Source organism: Lineus longissimus, chromosome 4, assembly GCF_910592395.1.
Source record: "Lineus longissimus chromosome 4, tnLinLong1.2, whole genome shotgun sequence".
Lineage (NCBI taxonomy): Eukaryota > Metazoa > Nemertea > Pilidiophora > Heteronemertea > Lineidae > Lineus > Lineus longissimus.
The window spans coordinates 10,170,829-10,198,216 of record NC_088311.1 but is presented as its reverse complement, the minus strand read 5'-3'; the positions used below and the strand labels follow the sequence as shown (position 1 = coordinate 10,198,216).

At 43.0% G+C, this 27,388-nt stretch overlaps 3 protein-coding genes across 3 annotated transcripts in view; 1 reads left to right on the top strand and 2 right to left on the bottom strand.

Annotated features, from left to right (window-relative positions):
* The window catches only part of LOC135486522 (bifunctional peptidase and (3S)-lysyl hydroxylase JMJD7-like), a 67,064-nt gene that overhangs the window by 24,895 nt on the left and 14,781 nt on the right, over nt 1–27,388 (top strand). The window lies entirely within an intron of this gene.
* On the bottom strand, nt 13,001–16,977 carry LOC135486022 (uncharacterized). Its single transcript, XM_064768475.1, has 7 exons — nt 16,887–16,977; nt 14,613–16,439; nt 14,272–14,412; nt 13,917–14,105; nt 13,639–13,774; nt 13,243–13,458; nt 13,001–13,044 (listed from the first exon to the last, which is right to left on the bottom strand). The coding sequence occupies exons 2-7, from the start codon at nt 16,437–16,439 to the stop codon at nt 13,001–13,003; spliced, it is 2,553 nt and encodes an 850-aa protein (XP_064624545.1). The 5' UTR covers nt 16,887–16,977.
* Nucleotides 22,743–25,151, bottom strand: LOC135486020 (uncharacterized protein C17orf113-like). Its single transcript, XM_064768473.1, has 2 exons — nt 25,007–25,151; nt 22,743–23,638 (listed from the first exon to the last, which is right to left on the bottom strand). Exons 1-2 carry the CDS (start codon nt 25,149–25,151, stop codon nt 22,743–22,745), a joined length of 1,041 nt encoding a protein of 346 aa, XP_064624543.1.

Genomic DNA, 27,388 nt, shown 5'->3' with positions numbered 1-27,388 from the left:
TGCACAGGTCTGGCACTTTGCCCATGTTGAAGAGAGGTTGAATTGGACTATGCGTAGATCTTTAGTGTAAGTCTGTCATCTGAGCAGTCATCATGGATGGAAAGGGGAAGAAACGCTTCCAGTGGACACTCGAGAAGAGGATGCAAACTCTTGAGTACATGATTGATCACCATGAGGCATTTCGTCGTGCCAAGAAGAATGCTCTGGTCCAGGAATTTTATGCAGCAGTAGGGAACCACGTTGGTACCCACGCCGAAGTGGTTGAAAATATGCTTAAGAACCTAGGGAAGGAATATCGAGATGCCATCAAGACACAGCAGGCTTCAGGGGCTGCAACAGATGATATGCACCCTGGTTTAAAACTCAAGGACTCTCGTGAATTATTTGAACTTTTTGACTCTTTCCATCGACTTTATTATCCGAAGGGCGGGGCAGCCAGACCTGCAATTGTTATGACACCAACCGGCATCACTAGGCCAGGATCTGCAACGAACTCCCGACCCCAAACCCCTAGCGATGAAAACTGCAGCATACCAGATGACCGCGGTGTTGTCATCAGCTCAGATAGGAGTACTCCATCCCCTTCGACATCAAGGTCTGGAACGCCAACTGTTCAGGCAGGAACCGATGCCAGTACCAGTGCCGGAAAAAAACGTCCTGCTTCACAAATGATGCCCCCGGTGACCACAGGAAAGAAGGCCAGGGACGAAAGTGATTTCATGAACTCTTCTGTGCAACATCAAGAGCAAACTTGTGACTTGATGAAAGAAATCAGGGATACGCTCCGTGAACTTGTGTACGAGATTCGTTTATTCCGTGCTGCTGTGTTGGAGGAGAGAGGAATAACCATTATTGAACAATTACCTGATACCGACTAAATTACAGTCCCTACTAACCCGCTCAATACCGGATTTTTCAAGCACCGAGTTCCGTCATACAGACAAGACTCTTTTTATGCAATTAATTACCATGATTGCTGAGTGAACAACATTTTATTGATGAAAACAGTTACAGAAACTGCGATTTGTCACGCTAACAGCATGGAATTAGTTTTAGTCAATTTTATAGATGGCTCTTTATAGTGGTGGCTTGATCTATACTACACCCACAAAACAGAGAGGTACAATTGTTGTGTGATAACAGACTATTTTGTTTCTTCAGTTCTAGCCATGACTATTCCATCATATTTTTGGTTCAGGATTTGTTTACAAGTAGTGACATGCCACAGATTGGACAGCCAAGTAGGCTTCTCTTTCAGTTACTAAATTGGGGATACTAAGAATAAGCAATCATTTTCAGTTATTTTACTTTTGTCTTTGTCTTTCACATATGGTTCAAGCCAAGAAATTGGTGTAAAGGTTGTGTAACACGCATGTTGCTACAGTGCATTTTGATGGAAAAACAGGGCCATATTTCGCAGCGTACCTATTCTCTTAAGTTTTAGCTGATTGATCCTCCATATCAGTTCAGTACATCCGATAGACCTCTCAACTATTTGACGGAGTCGAGTGCATCTGTTGTTAAAATCTAGTTGTTCCTGTCGAAGATTATTTCCAGTAAAAGTAATCAGCACAGATCGGTGCAGGTTCCTGTAGGCAGGATCACCAAGCATAACATACTCCTCTGGAAGTTGCTGAAGGAAGTCGAACAATTCTCGAGACCACTCGGCCGCTGTTTTGTCGTGCGTCGATCCAGGTACTCCGCTTATAACGTGTCTTACCCTGCCAAATCGATCTACAACGTACTGCACGTTGATGGAGTCGCAACATTTCCCCGGCCTCCCACAGTAATACGCATCACCAGCCCTATCAGGCTTTTGGATTTTCACAATAACGCCGTCTATGAAAAGAATCACTTGCCGCTCAACTCCGTCGATATCAACCAGAGGCTGGGCCAGTTGATCAAACTCATCCTGCTCAGGGAATGAAATATGACGCGCAGCTATGTCAAAGAAAAAGTCAGAAACCTCAGTCACATGTAATATTGCAGTTGGCTTAGCATAACCAACAGCATAACCGACCTGTCTGTGAAAGCCTCCTGAAGCGAGGTAGTGCAAAAAAGTTTTCATTCTTCTTGAAGATGTACTTGCGTTGACTTGGCCATTCCCCTGGTGATTAGCCTGCCTCCATCCATGAAAATAATCAACAAGGTGATCAAATTGTTCTTGGTTGAGCCTCATATGCCGCTCAATCGGTTCTCCACTGTAGGCAGGCGTTCGAATAAAGTTCTCTGCTCTTCTATTATGTCTTAGGGCAACAACTTGAAACATAGGAATCGCAAACATGGCTGCCTTTGTAACTCTGAGAATTGACCTCTCACAGGTGTTAACCTCCAGGAGGTTAACACCTGATGTACACGATCTGTAATGCATTTTCTTAACACTTGGCCACTTCCTCAGATTAAGGGAACACCTGAGCGATCAAAGTGTTCCCTAGGTGTCTACCAAGTGTTAACTTAGTGTCAACTCGGTGTTAAGAAAGTGTTAACTAGGAGTCAAGTGAGGAGGTCAAATCTCGGGGTTTTGGAACACTTTCTTAACACCTGGTGTTAACACTTAGTAAACTCTGAGATTTGACCTCACCCAATGTCTTTGTTTGTCTTCACAAAGTGTGTAAGTAAAGAAACCAAGTCCTTGTGACCGGGCTCTTTATTGCTTGAGAGCATATTGAGGACCTTTCGCAAATACTTTGACCTTTCACTTAAAGACCTCGGACCTGCTTCAGAAGCAGGAAGTTCTGGCCTTGGCACACATGCAAACTGAGCAGATCTTTTCCCACTAAAAGCATCCCTAGCCATCAAAACTCCTTCAGTATTTTCCCTCACCTCTAGAAATGATTTTCCAGAAGGACTTTTCAATTTTGCTCTAGCCTGCTCAAGTTGCCCCTGTGCACTAGCTAGATCTTTCTCCAAAACCTTTACCTTTTCATTGGCTGTATTCCTCTCAGACAAAAGATCAACAATTGTTGCCTTCAACACATCTATCTGAGCCTTTAAGCGCACCTCAGTTTCTTTTAAAACCATGTCTTTCACATGCAACTGCCTTTGCAGATCTTGCACTTGTTTCTTGTATTTTTCTATTTCTGCTTCTTTCACATTCAAGGCTACTGATTGTTGTGAAAACGGAACGTCTGTTGACATTTGACTTGAAAATCCCTTTGCCAAGACACACCGACATTCTTGGCACTGCAGGACAAGCCTCATGGCAAAGCCATTGTCATCCCCAGACAAATGTACAAAATTTCTTTCACGGCAGTCACATTCCGGACAGACCTCTGGGGCATCCGCCATCATTTTATTCATACAGCACAAGTCCACAAAACCATATTCTGGGGCATCGTCAACACAATGTTCAGCATGGCTATAAACACCACTGATATTTGCCAGATACTCAAGTTTTTTTGTGAATCGAGTTTTGACTTCACCATGTTCACCCTCTTTATTACTGTCATCATTGTCATCCTGGCTTAAAGCCTTGAAAACACTTGCCCCATGTAACCCTTCGTTCACTCTACCTCTGTGCTCTGATGCATTTGGCACGCCTTGTAGAATCTGGTTGTTTCATTTGGGCCCCTTTTGGAGCCGCTTTCCGTCCACGTTTATGCTTCGAACGACTTACTCCGAATGAGCTAGTTTCCTTTGAGTTTTTCTTTACCCTTGTCATGTCGCTATTGTGCCAAAATATCTAAATATGAATGGTTTGTTTGAGTATCCAGCTATTGTGAACTAACAATGGTTTTTGTTTACAAATGGCTACCAGAAACAATGGAAGCTTCATTGTACATGTGCAGTAAAACAAATGAACATCTGAATACTTACTGCGCATGCCCAGTTTCAAAACTGCGCTCATTGCGCATGCCTGGTCAACTTTGAACCACATAAATTATGTAAAGACGCGTCTGACCTATATTCTTGGAAAATACCGGTCCCTTATAAGGGAATTGTCGGGATGATTCGTGAATGTTCTTGGCTTGTTGATTGTTGATTCGAGAACAGCTGGTTTCATGGAACAAAAATGGCGCCTGCCGATGTCAAAACGGCACAATACTTACGGAGATATTATCGATCAAAGTAGCGTGTTTTAGGGGTAAACAATCTTTATTGTCTTAGAATCTTTACAAATTATGGGAGACTTGTTCACAATAAGTTCATTTTTGTGCTCGAATAAGTGATTTAGTAGGAAAAAACAATGTAAAAACATGTTCTTCAGACATCAATCAATGCATTTCTGCAACTTTTGAAAAATCGGGAAAATTTCTGTTTTGATATAAATGACACCCGAGGACCACCTTAGGACGGAAATCATCTTCCTTGCTTCCTTCAAACTTTTGTAAAGTCCTGAATCGTCCTGAAGTTTTGCTATTTGTTCATCTTTTTGTTTCACTTTCTGATTTAGTCTTTTCACATGAGCATGTTTCTTGGATTGTTTACTGAAATCTGCTAACAGCCAACTTTCCCTTTTTTGAAGCTCAAGTTGTTTTTCACGCATCCCCATGACAGACTTTCTGAGAGATTTGCACCTGCTGCACTTCGCAACAGCTCTAGATTTCACTGGTGAAGGTGGAACAAGAGTAGTCTGAGCCTCTGCCGAAGGTGGAATAACAACAGTCTCCCCCTGTGGCGCTTGGCAGACAGACTCAACAGCCTGTAGGCCTACAGTGTCAATATCGGAAGGAGTCATCACAAACCTTTCTGTGCACAACACTCAGAATGAGTTAAATTCAGAAACGTCTGTCAACTTGTGGTAACTATTGTACTTCGTAATCAACATTTGTAATCGCGAGTCCAAGTTTCTCATAATAGAATCAGAATTTTCTTCTGTCAGTGATGTTGATGGAATGAGAGCAAACAGTTTCCTTTTTGTTTCAGCACGACTGCGATTGCAGGTTGTCAGGAACATCCAGAGGACATGTCCTTTCAAAAATTCTGAAGTGTCTGCTGGCAGTGATGCCTGGATTCTTCGAAAATGGCCGGCGTGCCTTTTTGAAGGGCATACTAAAAGAAAATAAGTGTGAAAGAGATTTAAAAACACATAACAGTGCATTATAAGGCATAATTCATAACTAACTCCAGCTGAGCACATGGCTATATGTTTGTAAACAAACGAAGTGAGCCAATTAGATTGCACCAATACGGTCACGTGATCTGGACAGCTAAAACGGCATCACTTCATAGCCTCAACATCGACAATCATCAGCTTATTGGATAATCCACATTCTTACTGACATGCTTCTATAGTATCTAGACATAAACAAAAACACTTCTGGCACATGATTTAAGAACTTGAATGAATATCAATGTGTGATTATTCCTCATGAAAAACAGGTAAATTTGGGCTAACCATTACAATGGCAGCCTACATCACTGACACCCATCCGCATTCCGTTTCGCTTTTTGCAGCTTCTCGTTGTAATAAATCAATGAAACTCAGACAAATGCTACATAAGTAGTAAGATAATACTTACATACCTACATACCTTGTGTTAACTTCCGATCCTCACCAAAAAGTTTTTTAGGTGGCTGAAAGTGAAGCAAAATTTGGCCTCCAAGTTGAAGCGACAAATGATTATGAATTCTAAAATTTCGAAAACGAGGCGGTAGAGGGGAATCTCCTCTACGTCATTGGGCAGGAAACCCAAGGATTTCCCCCCACGAACCAATGAGAAAGGCGCTTTTCGGGGGATACCGGTATTGCCAGTGAGGCAAATCCAGGAATGGCTCCTTGGCAGGAAATGGCCGCCACCATTACTGGCGATGTCGACATACCTAGAGTGGAGTGTTGGGAGACTCCACCTCCTCGTCCATACTTTGAACCACATAGCCACAGTATCCGATGCAGTTCTCGCACATCCAGTGAAATGTACGGCCCACAAATGCACCAAACTGCATCTCGTACTGGCAAAGAAAAGTGAGATGGTCATGAGCATCTAGTGCACCACCTTGCAACGATTCACAGCCTCCTTGTGCACCATCTCCTGCCTCTTAGCCACATACTTCTTGTTCCCACGGTTAGCCTTATATTTCCTTGCTGCCTCACTGTAGTCCTTGCGCAGCTCCCCATTAGGTAAACGCGGCCACTTGGGCACCAACCTCTTAAACCGGGAGAATTTCATCTACAATGAACCTAAGAAATTGGACCAAAACTTGAGGGTGTTGGCGGTTCCACATTTAGAGATTAAATGACACCCACTAGCGGTAGATTCTAGTGCCTAATCAGGGGCGCCACCCGAACGGCACGTGGTCATGCACGTGATCAATCTGGTGCTAATTGGCATAAATTCACAAATCCTTAAAGGGGTTCTACTGATAAAACTGCTTTCAGGTCTAGAATTGTCGGTTTTTAGTCAGGTAAAACTGGTTTCTGCTCTGTACACACTGTAGTCATAACTTTGAGAGCAGTTCTTATAGAAATATTTAAGAAATAATACTGTCTCACTGCCTCGCGGGGCCACAAAGCAATCTGCCCACTTTGCACCAGCTCTGATGTATCACAATTTCTTATGAATTTCGCATCGGGAGGGAATCGAAACCCTCGTACAAGGCAGTGAGACGTTTAAGAGTTTTTTTTGTTTGTTTTTTGGGGTATTTTTGGTTTTTTCTCTCGCATGGATCACTCACATGGATTAATTCCTCTTTCTTCCCCTCGTCTCCTTCTGTACAGCCAACCACTCCTCAGCTGTGCCAGGATCACTCGAAGGACAAAGGTATTTGCCGTAGTATTGCGCGTGGCCTGTACTGGCATCCTGGGGCAGCCCACACCTGCCACATTTTCGAAATTTGGCGTGCTTGATGTATTCTCTGCATTCCTCTCCTTGCAGCTTCTGTTTTCTGTTTCTCCAGGCGGTCGACTTGGATGGAAACTGGCACGGCCGGCACGCTGGTTGTCGTCGTTGAAGATGACGATGGTGCGAGTCTGATGTAGATCGGCTGTGGTTGGGAAGAGAGACTGGAGTCGGTGAATGGTAGAGCTACCGGGAACAGGCGCTTCTTCACTGCGTCGCTCCTCACTTTGGCCTGTCTGGCGGTGTTGTCAGGCAGGAAAAACTCTTGTTGTTCTTCAATGTCCACTCATGGAGGAGATGTCCTGAGCTGCTCAGGGGCTGGCAATGGTGCAGTCGCAGTCCTCAGGGGAACTGCCGAAGTCATGGCCTGCTTGGTCACCTCAAGCTCCATCCTACTGGCTCGAGGAGCATACCTGAAATATATGAGATGGGAATGATGCTCAAAATATGTTCACACACAACAAAAATGAGACACGAAATAAATAGAGGATATGATAAATACTAACCAGCTGTTTGAGGTTTTCTGGTTGATCTCGACCAACTGCAGCCCCGTCTCGGTCATAACACGGGAAGTGAGGACACTGGTCAGCACCTGGCCGTGCTCATTACCAACATTGGTACACCAATTCGCTGTACCAGCAACTGCACCAGCAAGTTTCTTCACGACCTGAAGAAATAAGAATACAAATTAGAATAAGAATAAGAATGCAACAACAACAGGTTAAAGCATGTTTATCATATACACAACAACAGAGTTATGAGTGAAATTCATTCTCACCTTTTTAGTAGAATCCATCTTTAAGACTCTTCCAAAGATGGATGTAATGGCTGCCTTCACCTCGGGACATCTCTGCCATAGGCGTGAAGAAACCATCTTGGATCTGGCAAAGGGTGCCTCTTTGGTGGCGGGTCAAATCTAGGACTCTGAATGAGGCCACTTGACTGGGCCTTCACAAAGACATCTGCATCCGTCAAGTAGTGGATAGTCCTCTTCATCCTCTCTTCCCCATGCTGCTCTCTCATCTTTATGGCCATCTGGTTGGTACTGTTCCCCATTCCTCTCTGGTGCAGAGCACGAACCACTCGAATGTCACACGTGTACCTGTACGTTAGGACACAGGGGAACTGGAGCTGTTGACCAAGGGATGGTTGCTTCAATAGGGGAAGACTCCAGTTGATGTACTTCTTTTTACAGGAGGCACACTCGTAGTACTCCGCTCCCATATTGTACATCCTGTCAATGTCGAAGACTTGTCGAGTCGTCCTGTGCAACCCAGCACCCCTAAGTTCTCGCTTGTTGCAACGGTCATTATTACAGACAAGACGAACCCTCCACAACAGACGGGGCATCCAAAGGAAGAACTTCTTGGCAAAATAGCGATCAACTCTTGGGGGATGTGACGGCTTGCAAAAAGGTTGAGGTGGGTAGTACCACAGTTTCGTCGCACGGTCTGGGTCGAACTCTGGCTTTCCGGTACTGGTGTTGACTTTGAACAAAGGCTTTGAAATCCATACATGGTCCTCTTTTGGCAGGGTCTGTTTCCATGGTTGAGGCAGGTTAATTTCTGGAAAAGAAGAATCATGATTAAACAGTGTTCTAAAAGGAAAGCCTACATCGTACACATTCATAACTCTCACTATGATGTAAAATGTTCTCACCGGTGTCAGTCGAATGTGGTTGCTTTAGCTTCTGCCTTTTAAACCCAATTTTGACAACCCTAAAGCCAGGGAAATTTCCTTTGTACCGTGAAAGTGGACTTAAGTTGCGATTAATTTTCAAAATTTATTTCGCATGAATTATGCTAATTAGTATCCAAAATGGCCGCCGGAACGCGCAACTGGCAAAATCTTTCAAACAAGATATCTCAAAAACTATACATAGCAGAGTCTTGAAAATTACATATTACTTTGATTATACATAAACCAATGTCCTGACCGCAGCAGATTTTTTGTTTTTGATTTTAAAACCAATTTACACCCTTTTTTCACAATTTGCGATTTCTGACCCCCTCATCATATATTTATGCAATGAATAATAGACCTTCTGATAAAGATATCTGAAATTCCTGCGGTCATCCTTAGATAACTTTGTCAAGTAACTTTCCTGAAAGTTTCATTGAGTTTCCCTGAATATTTTAGATTTTATAGTGTTTTAAGCACACCCCATTTGGTCGAAAATGCGAAACTTAGAAAATAGCTTGCAAAGTTCAAGTTCAGGTCAAGCATACATTAAATGTCACCCATAGTCTAATGTCCCCCTGCTTCATACACATTGCCCTCCTCTTGCTCTTTCTTGTCCTGAAAGCCTTTTCTACGGGCTCGGATGACTTTAGGACGGCTTTTCGCTGGTTCTGCAGTTTTTTTATTTGCCTGTTTGATGCGCCTCGCGTCCACGGTAGCTGAACATTCTGCAGTGAATTGTCCCGGCTCTATTCCCAGAAGTTCTAACGGTTTCAGAACACTAACATTGCCATCATTGAACTGTGCTACAGCACCATACACAGCCTCTTCAATTGTTTTTTGCCCCAAAAAGACCTCCTAGCTGCATCAATATCAGATAAGTTTATTTAGGCATTCATTGTTGTTTTGTGTTTTTCCATGGAGGCATTTACCCAGCAGGGAGGCATCACTGATTTCATGATAGAATGGTTCTATCAGGTCAATGATGATCTCAGGTAACCCATGCTTGTGTTTAAACCCTGCTTGATCAGCTGCATATTTACACCATGAATCGTTCCCCACGGGACACATGCCATGATTATGGTTGGCGTCCGTACTGCCGACATGGTACAGGCTGGCTAGGACAGCCTTCTGCATTTCAATCAGATTGCCACTATTTTGGCAAACCCAAAGTAGTTCTGAAGAGTGTCAATCCTCTGTTCTGTGAGATGCCCAGCACCAGAGAGTCCTTTGCCATCAGCAAGTTTCTTCCCCCTGTACTGGGTTCTCAGTTTTCGCAAACCTGTGCCCACTCGCTTTTGGACATGGCCAACACATTCAAGCTTTGTTAATGTAACGTTCTCCCCATATGGCTCAGCATCACAGACGCATTAGAAGGAGGAAGAATCTCCATCTCCAAGGTATTCCGTGTATCTCAAACCACGAAGATCCTCAGAGCGAGAGAACATCTGCACACTTCCGACCGATTCCATTGCGCCTGCACTTCCCGTATGGTTGCTGCTACACTTGTGGTCGACCGTACACCGCTTATACTCCTCGGACTCGTTATCTCGTCTCTCCCATGACTGATATCCTTTGCAAATGTTGGACAGCACTTCCACGTCAACACACTTTCCAGTGTCCACCGACATAGCAGACACAACACCATGATGGCTGGCATGGCCACGTCTTTGCCACGTCCCATCCACGGACACAGCAACATCGTCCCCTTGGTTGCTTTGACCTCTGCAGCAGCATCCTTCATGGAATTCACTGCTACAGTCTTTGCAGCATCATGCTGACGATTGAGCAACTTTCTGTAGCTGGAGTAGGCCAATGATTGCGGCGAGTTCAGGTACTTCGAGAAGAGCTGCAGAGCCGTATACCCCTTTCCAATTGCACGTGTGAATGCCACCATCCTTGCATTCACTTCCATGGGGGTTTTCCTCCCCCTGACTACCTCTGTGTTCTTACATCTCTTTGACGTGGTGAAAAGTAACTGTTCAGAGTCAGACGAGTCACATGTGGCCACTAAATCTTGGGCAAAACCTTGAGAAGTGTCGACCCTCATGAAGCACTGCACAGAGTCTGTGCATTCTGTACACAATACAGTTCCCAAAAAAAAGTCGCACAGGATGCCAACATCTTGCAAAACAAAACCTTCCTGAAACTTTTCAACAGTCTTAGATTGAATGTCACTGCCCTTTAAACCACCATCCAACTTTTCTGGAGGATGCAGAAGTGTTCATGTTGTCAATGTCAACATTCAACCCATGGGGGCCGCCATCTTGGATTTTCTGCTTGCCACAAGCTCCACCAAGTTTACGTTTGTTTCGCCTTCCAGACCTTTTCTTATCTCCCATAATGTCGATGTATAATAAGTGTAATAGTTGATCATTATATTAAATTCGTTTTTAGAACTTGATGATGAAAGATAAGGCGGATGATTGCAGATGAAAATCGTGTATACTAAATTTCAGTGGAACCAATGCAGGCATACCATGAATTCAAACAGGCATCTCGTACCTGTATATAAGGAGGCCTCTGATTGGTTGATTTTGAGAGACTCTATAGGCATCTACAAAATATTTGGCAGCGGTTTTTTTGAAAATTATAAAGTTAAAGATACTGTATCCAAGCATGGAGGTATTATTAAGAAGGAGAGAGAACGGAGCCCACTTCAAAGAATACAATCATCCTTCCGACCATAGATATGTGTATTCGAAACCCCTCGCGTTAATCCCTTCCAATACCCCGGCCGGCCGAGCGCGTTATGTCGGAAAGTATCGGAAACTGCCGAGCTAGTTTCCGAGTCGCGATCGGCAACTTCCGTGACTAATCGGGCGTCTTCTTCGTCATTTCACTGTGGCAACTCATTAAACAACATGGCGGCCTATGATCGGGATGAATACCTGATGCTCGACGATTTTGAAAGTTTTTTTGCTGAAGAAGATGATCTTATCGCTCTCGAAGCTGACGATGGTGATGCCGATGTTTACTGTATATGCGGTGGAGCGGAAACTGATGAGATGATAGCCTGTGACTCTCCAGAATGCGTGATAGTGTGGCACCATTATAATTGTGTTGGTATGCAACCAGACACAGTGCCTGCTGGAGAGTGGATATGCATGAAATGCACTGACAGTGATAGCAGTTGCAACGAGATCAGTGCAATGGGCAAGGAAAACAGTTTAAAAGGTAAGCAACGGTTGAGATTGAGATAAATATGATTTTCATTGACATTGTCCACCTGATGTGTCCTGACCAATGAGCCTGTTAGTTATACCGTCCATGGAGGTATTATTAAGAATACCACCATGGGCATGGTTATACTCGTATCCATATTAATTTATAATTACATCTCTTTATTTGACTTAAATTCTACATTCGATTCACTGAACTTTCTACTATTCAATTTCAGGGGTGAAAAGAAAGTCGCCGGATTCGGTCGCCAGCATCATTGTCAGCGAGCCCAAGAAGAAAAATGAGATCACGAAGCCGAAGGAGAAGGCTTTGAAGAAAACTGCCCCGAAAACTGTACAAAAGCCTCATGGTAAGTTTGAATTTGAACATATTTTTAATTTTGCATGATTAACATACATTTACAATTTACATTGTAGCCTGTTTTACCGGAGTGTACATGTGTACTAGTATCATGCTTGTTCTTAATTTTCTTTTTTTAATTTCAGTCACACATTTCAGTGAAGAGGAATTGAGAAGTAAATCCGCCGACATTCTTCAGCGTTCTCTCAAGAATGTTCGCCACAAGTTACCGAGGTTGGATAAGGAAGTTTCTCAATTACTGCAACAGTGTCAGACCAGTGAAGCCTACAATGTTGTCAAAGACTTTGTTACGAAGCTGTGGAGCGGCATCAACGAAGCCAGCATCACCAAATCAAGGACAAATCAGAGCCTCTAATTTCAAGTGGAAGGTTTTCACAAATTGCGTCTCGATAAGGAGATGGACAGGACATTTCAAAATCTCATTAACGGCACCGTAGGCCTTGATAACCCCATCCTGAAACAGTTCATGTATCAGGAGACCGCACTGGAGGTGATCAAGTGCATTCAGTCAGGAGCGTCAACAGGACCATCTGATGTGAAAGAACCGTCGTACAAACTCTCGCCAACTGAAGAACAGATTCTACGCTATGCTTCGGGATATGTTACGAAGAAACTTCGAAAGCACTTCAAAACACATGCCAAAAACAATCCAGCAGCAGCAATCTGTGCTAGTGTTGTAGATTCATGGGACACCAAAGGAACTGAAACAGCTCCAAATTTCTTAGTTTACACAAAAAAGATGATCGATATCAAAGACAGGGGTGGTTTATTTCAAATCAACGATGATCTTTACATTCTCTTTCGAAGAATGGAACTAGTAGCTGGACCTCTGCTGTGTGCTTCGAACATGAAAAATCTGCAGAACTCAAATTTGCATCATAAGTTGACCACAGCCATTCTTGACAACAAACTTGTGCAACTCGGATTTCACAAACTGACAAATCTAGATGATGAAAAACTCAAAGAACTACTATTGAGCAAGCTTGTGAAAAACTGGGTCACTCTCCGATGCAGGGCATTTGTTTCTGCATACTCCTACACACTGAGTAAGAACGAGAAATCTGTGTCACGAAAGTCCGAAAAACCACTGCGGAAAAAACTGAAGAAATCCACTTGAATCATCTTTCAATGTCATGATTGAGATCCCAGAAAGATAGTAATGTTTATAGTCGTCTTTGTCTCTTTGGGAGGGGGGTGTCATCCATTACATTGTTGTTGCCTTGTCGATGTTGGCAGTTACCTCGAGTTGATGCTAGAACTGCAGGTGATCGTGCAACCTGAATCTTTAACGCATTGTTGCTGAACTGCTGCACATTTGGGTTATCACAACGGCCACCAATCCCTCGTTGCTGTGAGAAGTACTCTTCAAGCGGATCCTGTGACAGTTTTTCGGAGAGAAAGAATGTCACACCAGGCAACATCAGGAGATCTCTGGCCAAGGCAACAAATGATTTCACTGAAAACAAGAATGATAACATGTATATGCAGTAAAATACTTCGGATGTCTATTACTGTTGTAGAATTATCTTCAATTGAGTGAATACATGTATTCATGACCTTTGTTTATACTAGTGTACAATAAAAGAAACAATATCATCTTAAAATATGTTGTTTGTGTTCAAAATTTCCCACCTACCAGTGATTCGGATTCCCTCTAGCGTTTCCCTACTGAGGCATAATCGATTCCTCTGGTCCTTACTCAGGTTAGGTACTGCCTGTGCTTCAGCTTCCCATTGGTCAATGAAGCCATGGAGGAAATCTTCTTCGAGCCACTGCAAAGGAAAATAACATTTAGCATATATCTATGGCTGGTGCGCATTTATTTCATTTGAAATATACATGCAGTGTACACACATTCTACTAGTACATGCAGGAATCAAGACTGTCCAAGTCTTTGCAATAACTGATGCTTACCTTGAAACGCCAGTCATCAGGAGAAGTGTATGGTTCAAGAACTGGTTTCCTTTTCCTTGCACCAGTGCAGCGATTTGAAACATTCAGGCAGTCAAAGAACTGATCCATCATTCGGACAAACTTCTCGACAGATGTTGTGTCATGACCTCCAACAATCCTGAAGGCATCAGCAACACTTGTACTGAGGACCTGAAACATGAGGAATATGTTATTCTTCAAGTATACTAGTATGCATGTGTACATTTATTGATGGTCAGTCCAATACCGTTCATTTGTACACAATACAATAGGTACATTGTTTTACATAGTTTATAAGTCACATTCTTGCTAACATGTCTCCTGATAAGTAACTAACCTGAGTTGCCAGCTTCACTTTCATTCTTAATGGCGGTGTCAGATGCAGGTGATCATAGGTCATTTTGTTTGCAAGGCTGAACCTTCCTCCATCTTCTACTAGGCTTATTAACTGTGGCCATCTTATTGGTTGACCATTAAACTGAAGAAGAATGTTGGAATGTTATTTACATTAACATTTCTGAGGCGAGAAGGTGATAAAAACAGACAAAATGATGGTACTCAATTGGGATGCCCACCGGTCAAAAAGACCAATAGTAGAGGTCTCCTTGGACGATTTAGGACAATTACTGATTATGTTTAACACTAATATGGATGTTCATGAAAGTTATGGATACATACCATCAGATTTCTTGTTTTGTTGTGGAATCCACTATTCTCCCAATTATTTCTTGTGGTTTTCATCAAGTGTGGAGGATCACAAATGAAGTAAATCTTCCGAGAAGGATCATATGGGTTTGTTGTGTGGTAAGTAGGTGCGTCATTTCCATGTAGGCGGTAAAATCTTCTATTTGGAGATGCTCCATCTGATATAAATGCTCTGACGTAGAATCCAACACTTTCCAGTCGACCAACAGCCTCCCATACTACCCAGTACAACTGATGGCTGCTGAAACCAGTACAGGGGAAATGAGCAAATGTCTCCTCCATATTGCTGAATAGGCCTCGGACCATGAAGGCTATAACATGTGTAGCCACAGTAGGAGTATCATCCCTTTCATCACACTGCCGTACCAACTGTGCTATCTCATTATTAATGTCACCAAGATCGCAGAATCCTAGCAGTTCGCCAGTAGCTGCAGAGTACACTAGTCCCGATTTTATCTTCATTTCATCGAAGAGCAAGCTAACATTAAACTTGAAATCAGGCATGTCTGATAGGTGGTCCTTCACTATCCTTTCTAGCACATCGTTATTGAAACCACTTGATGACTTGGTGAAAGAAGTATAATCCCTGAGAGTGGTTTCATGTGGTAAACAGAGAAATTTACTTCGGCCTATCATCCGGTATGCAGCAGGCGACTTTGAATGGAGTGCTATGCACCACCGTATAAGAGCAGGATGCCATCTCATCTGTTTGCTAGGTTTTCTTGCTGCTAAAAGCTGCTGTTCCCAGAGCAGTTCCATGGGAGAACCAGCCTCAAAACTTTGGAGAACTTTACTGGTATTGTCTTCCATCACTTGCAGTAGGGACTTGTTAAGTGAATCTGCCACCTGCACATCTCCCTTTTTCAACAAGTCTTGAACTTTTTCCTTCAAGCTTTTCACATGCCGTTTCAAATAATGTCTCTCCTTTTGTAAGGCCGTCAGTTTACATTTCATTGCTCCAGATGAGAGCCTATCATTTCTGGTGTGGGAGGAAAGGATGTGGTCACCTGGAGTAAGCCTGGTTCTCTGGGAAAATGCAGCTTGTTTTGCACATAAGATGGGCCTGTATTGGGTGCAGACTGAGCAACGAACAACATTTGGAGGGGCATAAAGTTCACACTTTAAGTGGCGGACTATTGAACTACTGCCTGTATGTTGTCCGTCTTCCTTTGCTTCAAGGGTTCCATCTGGTCGCCGGAATATAGCCAGTCCACTTGGGAAAAGGTCGCGGCACAAGTCAGAAAATCCGCCAAGTCCAGGGCAAGGACGACAGTTACTCAGGAAATGGAGAAGCTTGCTAACGTCCTCCTTAGAATCTAAGACATGGGCTGAAGAGATATCCATCACTGGGTCTGTTATCAAATGTCCATATATGTACATTTCCCAAGTCCTGTCACTTTTCAGTTTAAAACATTTCTCAGGGAAACCGTTTTCCCCCATTAGCAGAAACAACAATCCAGTCTGTTTTTCCACTAAAGTATATCCGCATTCAGTACCTATGGCTTTGGCTTCATTGATATTCCACAAACTTTCTCCAGGAACGTCAAAACAACGTGACGAAACAGCTATATTAACACTTTGTTTCCGGTATTGTCCACTCCGCCACCATCTTTCCAGTTTCCTCTTGCAAGCTTCACAGATGTATGGGGGATAATTCTCATGATCCATGCACACGTCAAACCCGAGAGCTCTCTCTATAGCGACTTTGAACTTCTCCTTTTGGCAGGGCTGATGCCGGTGATGGCTATTCTTTTGTATGTTTTCTGAGCCACAGAGACGACACACATCATGCAGATTCATCTGAGAAAGAAAAGAAATGAATACAATTAGCCGGTATTTGAATGTGACTATCCTGTCAAGTGTCATCATATTCACATCATCATCATCATCATATCATGACTGACTGATAGTGAATAAGTGATGACAATTGACATGATGATGGACATGATCATGGAATGGATGGTAGGCATATATCATAGTCATCCTGTCTTTTAAACAGCATGGAGGTACTCCAGATGATAGCAACAACCATAGAAAGTAGCTAGAGAGAGGGGTGTGGCCATACTGCTTTTCCAGAAAACGGTGATCTTCAGAAACAAAATTCTAAATGTTCGCATCAGTTCGCATGCATTTGACAATATGTACACAATCATTCAAACCTTCATCTATTTATTGGTCAAAATCGTTCCTTCTAGAAAGTTTTAGAAACACTTAAATTCGTAATTTGAAAGTAAGTATAGTACAAACCTTAAATCTATTGTGCGTCTGGAATCTATCAACCGATTTTTGCGATTTTGGTCTCTTTTTTTCGAGAATTCTGTCACGAACTCGAAGAACTCGCGGCCATTACTAAATCAACAACACCAAAGCGCGAAACACGAGAATAAAACTTTCGACTACGGGTCGAATTATAGAGGGCGCTGCAGTTCGATTCGCTGTCGGAAGGGATGATCGTACACAAAGAGCGCTGCCGCGAGGAATGTGTATTGGAGAACAATGGGGCAAACAATGCAAGCCGGGGATTAGTAGGGGATTAATTCTGAGTTATTAGGCCGTTCTCTCTCCTTCTTAATAATACCTCCATGATCCAAGGCCCAAAATTGTTGCTGGGAAGGGTAAACAAACATTTCAATCAACTTCTGGTGTCAATTAAGTTAAATTAGATACCATTTAAAGGCCATATATCAAGGTTTTTTGCCATTTTCTGCTGTAAGACGATTTCAAAAGTGTACCTAACACTTTATACAATACAGAAAACCAAATGCAATTAGCTCCATCCATTTTGAAGATATAGCCAATTATGTGTTTGACAACTTGATTACCTAATCAGGCTAGCAACTGGCTTGTTAGAGCCAGGCGGCGGGTTCAGCAAAAGTTGTGATGTAGATCAGGTTATCTGTACATGTCATGCAATCATAAAAGCAGGAGGGCCTTAATTAATTATGCACACCTGGAAGTAATGTGTTTCATTCACTATGGTGTATTGTGTGGCTCCGAATTGTGTCAAGGATAGCACAAAGAACAATCGAATGACGGATGGGACCCATTTTCATGAATTTCCAAAGCCAGTTGAACGAGAGAGGAGGAAGCTGTGGATTCGGAAGTGCAAACGTTTGGAGTGTTGGAAGCCTGGGCCTTCGGCCAAACTTTGCAGTGATCACTTTATCGATACAGATTATCACATGAAGCCGGATATCTGCATCCAACTGAATGTTAAATGCCACTTGTTAAAAACAGCTGTTCCAACCATGTCAATTGCATTTAATGCCCGAGGCTGCTGAGGTCGGTTGTTATACATAATGTGTAGGCCCTATTGGGGCCTGTGATACCGCATAGTGTCTTCTTGTGTTCCAGCCACAGCAAGGTGACAGCGACACAGGTCAGTGTCAGTGACAGCCACTGTCAATGACAGATTATTGTCATCTGACATCTAGGCCTATCTAACGTTGCACGGCATTATATCATCACGTCAAGATGATTGTGCATAATACCGTCACTTTTCAATAGTAGTTCAGCGTCATGACATAACTGGCGATACAACACTGACGAGGCGAAACAATATTGTGCAACATTAGTCTGTTCAAAAATCATACATATGCATCTGCAACCGTCTATCAATGTCTTCTTTGCTATATCGGCAGGTCTGCCATGCAAATTGATTAACCACAAATTCTAATCACTTTCGTCCGAATGATCACTCTCATTATGATCTAGTGATATTAATGGCTCGAACATGTACGGCTCAACGTTTAAATATCCTTCTGTATCGACCAAAACATCCTCAAATTCACTGCTCTCACTCTCTGAACTGTATGCGGAAGCCATCTTGCTTTGTTCTGACTGACCTGATCTACGTCATCAAAAAATCCCTAGCGGCCACATGTGGAACTAATCTAAAGTTGTGTGAGGTGGGAAATTCAAATAGTTTAAAATTGAAAATTGAAATAACTAAATAATGACTTTATTATTAGAATTTTTTTAATGTCTGGGATCTTGTTTTTTTAACCCTCAACATATTTCATGAGTATCAAGCATGTTTTCAAACCTTGATATATGGCCTTTAAGTATTATTTTTGTTATTTTTATAGATGGTTTGTATTTAGTATGCATTAAAGTATATATTCACAGTCTTTTCTGAAAAAAATGAAATTTTTCTGAAATACTGATGTTAAAAGGCAGGAGCTACCTTAATAGAGGAGCTGAACTAGTGGACTTTGTTGATTGAGACATTGACTGGACAGGACTCTGAGCAGGAGTACTGGAACTCTCCGCCTGATCAACTTCTGAGAGAAAATCCTGGTCACTAATATCAAACTTCTCTGGAGTGGCGGGGTCTGCTTTTGTTGTACCGGTAGCACAAGACCGAGGTGATATTGATGCTGAAATTACAAAGAAAAAAATAGTCAGATCAGCTAATTCAGTGTTTGTAAGATGTGTAGGATGCACATGCTACTTAACATTAAGAAAGACAAACTTGAAACACATATTTCTCAGTGTTCTCTTAATTACCTGGAATGTTTGGTTTGGCAGATGATTTCTTCACAATAAGGGTATGCTGCACTCGGGCTTTTAGGGCAGCTGGTGACAACTTCCGACCTAACATCAGGGAAGAAACTGCAGTTTGTGGTGGAGGTGGTCTGTGTGCCGATGTAGTTGGAACAGCAGCTGGCTTTTTCTTTGATAAGCGTTCCATCTTCTTTCCTTCAGTGACTTCCTTTCCTTCCTTTTTAAAGACGCCAAGTACTCCTTGATGGCAAACTTGTTCCGTGAAAGAGGAGCTTCACTTGTCACCTCACCAGACCTGTCAGAAGCAGTCTGGTGTCTGGATACCATTCCTGTTGTTCACCTCGGTGGCATCCTGGCAAATAGCCTCTAGAGTTACACACTCGGACTCGGTCATTCCAAGGCGAAGTGGTACGGTGCTAATCACGTAGCGACTTAGGGGGTGATGTGCCGCGGTGACACTCTCCAAGTCCCGGACGGCATCCTGGAAGATAGCGTGGTACTCTGCCAACACCCTCCCAATGGCCGGAATAAGTTGGTTCTTCTGGGGCCTGGAGGTGTGGTCCCTCCTGCATCTGAACAGGTCATGTGACCCACACATCATTAAGATGACTATAGGCGTTTGTGGGGCTACAAACGCCGCCGACAAGTCAAGTTCTGTCAGCGCCTGGTTCCACGTGGCGCCCTCCATAACCATAACTTGACTACACAGTCCCGAACGATTGAGGTCGTCCTCAACTAACTTGATAAGATCAGCCCCGAAGACTGCGAGCCTGACTCGGGGCCATCCAACAGCTCTGCGATAGAAGGAGAGGCTGGTGTGGGTGAGGGCATCTCGCTCTCACCAGCAGGTGCTGGTCCTGGCTGCCTTCTACGCCGCTATCTTGCTGACAAGTACAAAGGGGGTTTTGTGATGATTTTATTTTTATATATTACTTTTTTCGTAGAGGAATTAAAGGCGATGCCTGAGGTGTTGATTAGCGAACCATAGTGAAACTGCTGGAGGCATGTCCGCTATCATCCTCTCGATGACTGCCGTTAGTGAGGTTGGTTCCCCTGTATAAAAGTATATCGGGCCCTCTAGGTAGATCAGGACGTGATGCGGCACTGGGCCTCCTGATTCACAATGACGGACAAGGTCGCGCAGGACCCTTAGATAAGCGAAGAGCAATCGACGATTGTGACCCTTAATGTCAGAAGGAAAGAAAGAATAATAAGTTTCGTAGAACGTTGGAAAGAAAGTTGGTTGAAAGGGAATTACCCCGTGATGTGGTAATAATATACTGTAAGAAATAATGGTTAAACTCAAGCAATTGGAATATTTATACACCTGCTTTTGAAACTGTAATTTTTAAACTTGCTCATGAACAATCCGGAATGCTCTCCTAAAGTAAATAGAAGTATACTGTACAATTTAGGAAGCAAGGTGTCATCGGCGTACAGAGGAATGCAGAACCGTGTGAATCATAATCAATGCGTCCACTGTGCCTATTAATTTCTGAAGTTATCACATGGTTTGCAGTGTATAGCAAAAGAATAATGATACCTTAGGAAAAAAAAAAACGGTTGTCGCTACGTTACAAGATAGGCAGGAATCAGAATTTACCAGGTAGCTGCAGGAGTCTGTCGGTCACACGCCTCGACCATTCTAGTCATATCGACATACAGAGGTAATTACATATAGACAATTATAGTGTTATGATGATACACGAGCTAAATGAGCAAAATACCGTAAGCATCATAAAGGAATGAATATAGGAGTAGGTGCGGTTGCCCGAAAGTAGAATTTTAGATGATCACAGTCGGATGACAGAGCGTATGTATGGAATTAAGGTATATTTATAAATGTAGGCATGTTATTAATCATATTTAATTGTCAAAATTTGCCGCTGGGATATTGTCTAATACAGGGTATAGTTCATTTAAATAATAACTTAAATCTGGTTCGTCATCGGGATCTTCTAGGGTTTTTATCCTATACCAGCCAATCATGAGAGGTGTAATAATCTGTTCATGCCTGTACTGTCGTTGATGATCACGCCGGAAGTTGGGTCCTATAGGAAAACCGGATTTGAGAGGACAGGCAGTCTTGACAAAGGTCTGTCTGGAAAAGATGGGTAATATAGGCGATGTCTGTTGCCGACATGATGCCAAGGCGGGGCCACATAATCTATGCAATTTTTAAAACCGTTTTGACAGTGAAATAGGTGGGGACCATCTGGCATGGTTGGCTGGCATAGAGAGCAAGTAGGTGGAGGAATGAATGAGCCGAATAACTTGTAGACAAACCGGGCGGGCGCGAAGGAGCAAAATGATGCCTGAAATCTGTGATGGCTGGATATAAACGTAGGTATGGGTTATACGCATGGGTTGTTAAATATTCCCTATCATCATAAATGTGCATGAGGTAATCGAGATACGGAATGGGTGTGAATAATTGTGGGGAAATATTATCTTTATATGGGCACTTGCGGGCAACCCAGTCCACCAGCATTTGTGTGGTAACTACAGGATAAATGTGGTAAAGGGTTAGAAAATGTGCATGAATCATTTGGATAGGTTTTTAATCGGCCCCATTTAGCTCGAAACCTTCATGGACATCGTCCATGCCTGCTGTGAGATAACTTACCAATTTTCAACAATGCTGTAATCAAGTGTCAATCTCTTCATCATCGTCCATATCCATGTTGTTGATATCGCCAGCCCGATCTTGCGCCTCATCTTCAGGGGGCTCTGGCTCGAACCGATACGGCTCAATCCCTTCGAACCCAGTGCCGTTTTCCGACAAATGTAGTATATTTATTCATTGAAGGATCGTGCTAGGGATTAAGTAACATGTTATCAATCATCTACCAGAATAAGGTTGTCTCTTTTATTAGGATTCATAGCTCTTTAAAGGCCTGTGTACACTGGACACATTTTAGGATACAAGTGGACACAATACAAGTGGATACACGATGTTTCCATAATGTCAATAGTGTACACAGGGTAAAAACTTTCTCGACACAAGTCGCCACATTTGTGTCCACTTGCTGCAAATAAATTGAAATGCAATTATTTGGACACATGTTTCCAAATGTATCCAAGTTCTGACCAATCAGAAATCAGCTTCAAGTCAGCTGATCTACCTGATGCAAGTACAGTGTACTGTGTACAGTGTACTGTGTACAGTGTACTGTATAGTTTTGTGTAAATCTAGGCTCTACTACACAGCTAAATTGTGTAGGCTACTAACTGTGGGGTGCATGCAGGCTTAGCCACCAGTGACATGACTCGAGATACGTCTTTACGTACTTTGATTCGTATGTAAATCTCTCATGTGGTGAGTACGGGAAGCCTGGCCCTTCGCGAGTCCAACCCCTGGGAGCCAGGGTTTCCTCCAGAGGGGGGGGCAGGGGGGCGGGAGCCCCCCCTTTCATGAGCCAAGGGGGGGCTTGCCCCCCCTTCACTTTGCAAAGTAAAGTTTTGAAATCACTCCTATTTTAACTCAATTGAGATTTCCATGTGCAAAATAAGGAAGCTAAGAAAGGTTTGTATGTACCAGATGTCTTTATTAATAATTTCAAATCCTTCATACATGTCATAGTCGAGTCACACAGGTTAGATTATTATTCTACGATTTGGATTGAATTCTTTCCAAATGTCAAGGATCGCATCGAAGTCCACAGCACTCATTGGAGGGCCTTCAATGGAGATGCGCATGAGATGATCAAGATTTTTAGCAGAGAGTCGGTTTCTCAAACGGGTCTTGATCATCTTCATGTCACTGAAGGACCTCTCAACAGTTGCTGTGGACACCGGCAAGCACAAGGCTATGGTCATTAGTGTTGTCAGGTTTGGGTATAGTACCGGGCCCATTTCCGATTTGGTGAGATCCTGTAGAACTTCTTGGGCAGAAAGTTCTTTATACTCAGATGCCAAAAGTTTTTTCAATGCTCGCCACTCTGTTCTCGTTTCTCCAGGATCAACATCAGGCCCAACTGTTGCTGATTGGTCCTCCTCATTCCGCACTTGTAAGATCTCTGTTGTTGGGGCACCATAAAATTCAAGTAATGTTTCTATCTGCTGATTCCCATAATCAGCCAGCCTGTCAACAGTAGGGATGAGCTTCGGATTAAAGATGGACATGGCCACAAGGAGGTGCGAAGCTTGTGAGAACCGACTTTGAATGTTATTCAATACTGTGCTGATATATGGCGTAGCTTTCGTGGTGAGAAACTGATCCAGGCTTTCATCAGTACATGGGATATCCAGGTTTTCACATGCTTGTTTGATGTTCTTTGCGTTTCCCCCCTGGGCTGGATTGGCCAACAGAGCTTCTAATGCCTCTTCACACATACTCACTTCACATTTCAAATAGGTGTTATCGAGGGTCTTTGCTTGCATGACTCTGCTAAGTCTAGTAACTGGCTCCAGCAAGTCTGACATAATATGGATCATCGCTACAAATTTGAGGGTATTCATGGTTTTCAGGACGCCTTTGGCTTCTGGATCACCTGAAATTGGATGAAGAATAAATGATGTAAATCTACCAAGTAGTACCGAGGAACTATTGTAGGGCTACCATAAGTGTCAGCCACCTATATAGGTGTCAGCTGCAACAAAGATTACACCACTGGTCTGCTAGAGCAAGACTCAACTAAGTTTTATTTTCATCTTGATGATGTGGTTTTATGCAGTTTTTAAGATATTATTTTTAGCTCACCTCTTAGCAGAGGTGAGCTTATCCCATACCGTGGCGTCCGTCGTCCGTCGTCGTCGTCGTCGTCCGTCGTCCGTTAGCAGGGCACGTTTCGTAACTGTTAGAGCTATTGAGTTGAAACTTGGTACACATGTACCCTTATGTAATGACACCTGGGAGACCAAGTTTCGGTCCGATTCGTTTCATGGTTTGGCCACCAGGGGGCCAAACGTTAAAAGTGAAAATATGCAATATCTCCCTTAATAGTAGTCGGGAAATTTCGAAAAAAATATGGTAGGTACTTCTAGCAAAGGTGCATCATATATCCTCCGGGTTTTTGATTTGACCTCCTTTTCAAGGTCACAGAGGTCAAATGGTGTAAATTAGCCGTTAGGATGTAATGATGGCACGTTTCTAAACTGCAATGACTATTGATACCAAATTTGGTACACATTTACCCCTTAGTCAGGTGATCTCAGGGACCGAAGTTTGGTCCAATATGATTCACCACTTGACCACCAGGGGGCAAAATCCAAAAACCTTAAAAATGTGATTATTCCTTAACTTCTTGCCCGATTGCCACCAATTTGATATCATGGGTACATCTAACCACCATACAGTATATGTCACACAGGTTTTTAATTTGACCTTCTTGTCAAGGTCACAGAGGTCAAATGGCGTAAATTGGCCGTCGGGCCGTAACTATGGCACGTTTCTTAACTGCAATGACTATTGATCACAAATTAAGTACACATGTACCCCTTGGTCAGGTGATCTCAGGTACCGAAGTTTGGTGCGATCTGATTTGCCGTTTGGCCTCCAGGGAGGGGGCCAAATCCTAAATTCTTCAAAATGCCATTATTCCTAGTAATGACTTGCCCGATTGGCACCAATTTTATATCATAGGTACATCTAATTCTAACAACCATTCAATGTGTCACCCGGGTCTTCTTTGATTTGACCTACTTTTCAAGGTCACAGAGGTCGAATGTACTGTAAATTGGCCATTTTGGGGAAATTGTAATTGCTTGGACCTACATCAAACCTAACACTACATGACACAAGACCATGCTCTTTATCCATCTTTCCTCCACATGAGGTGAGCACAATGGCCCTGGCCATTTCATTATTATCTGAATTTTAAACACCTAATCTCTTTAAGCGGAGTTGCACATCGTATTACCTGAATCAGCATGGAAGTGCTCCAGACTAGCTTGAAGTGGCACCAAGGACTTCCTGACAGCAGTGACAGACCGCTGATAAGCTATCCAGCGGGTATCACTCGGCTTGATCATCTTCATCTCTGGGTGGTCCAACATGCACTGCATTTCTTCCAACTTATCTTTTTTCAAGTATGAAAAGTGGAAGAGTCGCCAAATGGTCATCATGGCTGTCAGAACCTCGTTGATTCCCCTATGTTCCTTTGAAGCAGAGACCAGTGCCAACTGGAGGACATGGCAATGGCAGTGAACGAATACAGCCTTTGGAGAGCAGGCAACTTTCATCCGCTGCTGAACACCAGTTTTCTTTCCAGACATTGTCGATGCACCATCATACCCTTGACCTCTTAGCTTAGTCAAATCAACACCTGAAATGAAGGAAGATTAAAAGAAATCAGACAATATTCCTGAAGTACATGCAGGCCTGTCGTGCAGCTTTCACTGGGTTATTTGCATCAGGAGTCAAAATTCAATTCGACTCACTATAGTATTATTGCCGTGTCATTCTTGCTGGTTTACTGACCTTTCATACCTAGCTAACTAAACGTATACTGAGCTGAGAGTAACTCACTGAGACCCATTAAAAAATAAATCAACACAAAAACCATTTTATCATTACCTTTTTCATTAAGGAATTTCACAGCTGTTTCACTGATTACTTCTGCAGATATTCGTTTCAGGGGGAGGATGCCTAGAAAACGCTCCACTGGCTTTTCTTTAGGAGGAACCCATCTCGCACAGACAATCATTTCTTCTACTGTATTTATGTCCTGACTTTCATCAAGGAGTAGTGTGTAGTATGAAGCAGATCTGAGAGACTCGAGAATGTTCTTTTCTATATATAGACCAATTGCAGCAACATACTCCTCAATGACTTGGTGGCTAGTATAATTGGCATTTTTTTGGAGCATTGTCCAAAAAATGCTTCAAGTCTTCCAAGCCATTCTCAATCTGCAGCTCCAGGGTATCCTGAAAATTGCATGACAATCCAGATTGTCATGTAAATGATGTCGGCGTGGCACGTGGCCTTCGCTGTCACTGCCATCATCTCTCACGCCGTCAGCAGTGTCACTGGTGTCAATCCTAGTTTCCGTTTCAGCGTCCGCATCACTGCTAGGAGGATCAGCTGCTAGACGGGGTCTTTTGATCAGATATTTATCCATTTTATTGTGATGCTGATTTCCATCGACATGTTTGACCTCGCACGTGACCCGGATGAAAAGCTGGCCGTCAAACTCCAGCACTAGATTTAACAAAGAGTTTTCGAATAGTTTTGCCAGTCACAAAGAAAACAAATGTTTAAAAATATAATCATCACATAATATTCATTTCTCTACTTATTTACACGAAACTTTACATAAATGAAGGTATTTTATTCCAATAAAATAAGAAATACTTACCGAGCGCACCAAATGCTGGCTGACTATCATGGCCGAACGCGCGTGCGCATTAACCCTTTGAGTGCCGGGCCACTTGTGTAACCCGTGTGCCGGGGGTTTTTAGGGAAAAATAGGCTTTTTTAGATTTTATGCCAATATGGCAAAATAGACCCTATATTGTAAAGGTTATTACCTAGTGATGAATATGCAAATTATAAATTACCTATATGACGTCACAAAATCCAATATGGCCGCCAAAATTGGCGGGAAACTTGAAAAACTGAACAAAATGTGTTTTTTCACTCAATAAACTTTATTTATTGACACCATATTGCCATATTGTCACCAGACGTATCAGCATCAGACATATCCATTATGTCCGGAGGCTGAAAATCATCCCCGTCGTCGTCTGTGCCATCAGACGCATCGATAGGATCATCTTGAGGAGAAGGAGGATTGTCAGATTCACTATCCTCATAGTCAGAAAGTTCGTCATCACAATCAAGGCCCCCATCTTCGCTGTCTGAGTCCTGAAAGATCTCCAAGACTTGACCTAGATTCATTCTAGGGGTCGGCCTTTGGCTGGTACCTGGCCTTGGGCCAGTGCTGCTTGATGCAGAAGGCCCTGAAAAAAAACAGTACAGTTACAATCACATCTCTAGATCCGACCCCCTCGATCCACCCCCACCCCCACTCCTCCCATCCTTGACCCCCTAGACCCCACCCTGATCACCAGGACACTAGCAAACCTCCCTGATCCGCAGGACACCAGCAAACCTACGCAGAGTAGGCCTATCACCAAAAGCACCCAGGCAATGTTTGTAAAACTACTACTTTTCACAAATTTGAATTTGAAATTGAATCTGGCCCCATTGACTTTATTGGCCAATTAGAATGCACAGTAAGCCTAGTACTGAGTGAACACTACCCAACCAGCTTCAAAATTATGACGGCCTATCTTGCCTC

Coding starts and splice junctions, on each gene's coding strand:
- LOC135486022 (XM_064768475.1), bottom strand. CDS start 16,439: ATGAATCTGCATGATGTGTGTCGTCTCTGTGGCTCAGAAAACATACAA. Junction 13,775..13,916: donor CTGATGACTGGCGTTTCAAG/GTAAGCATCAGT, acceptor TTTCCTTTGCAG/TGGCTCGAAGAAGATTTCCT. Junction 13,459..13,638: donor AGAGGGAATCCGAATCACTG/GTAGGTGGGAAA, acceptor TCTTGTTTTCAG/TGAAATCATTTGTTGCCTTG.
- LOC135486020 (XM_064768473.1), bottom strand. CDS start 25,151: ATGCAGTGCATGTTGGACCACCCAGAGATGAAGATGATCAAGCCGAGT. Junction 23,639..25,006: donor GCACTTCCATGCTGATTCAG/GTAATACGATGT, acceptor ATCCAATTTCAG/GTGATCCAGAAGCCAAAGGC.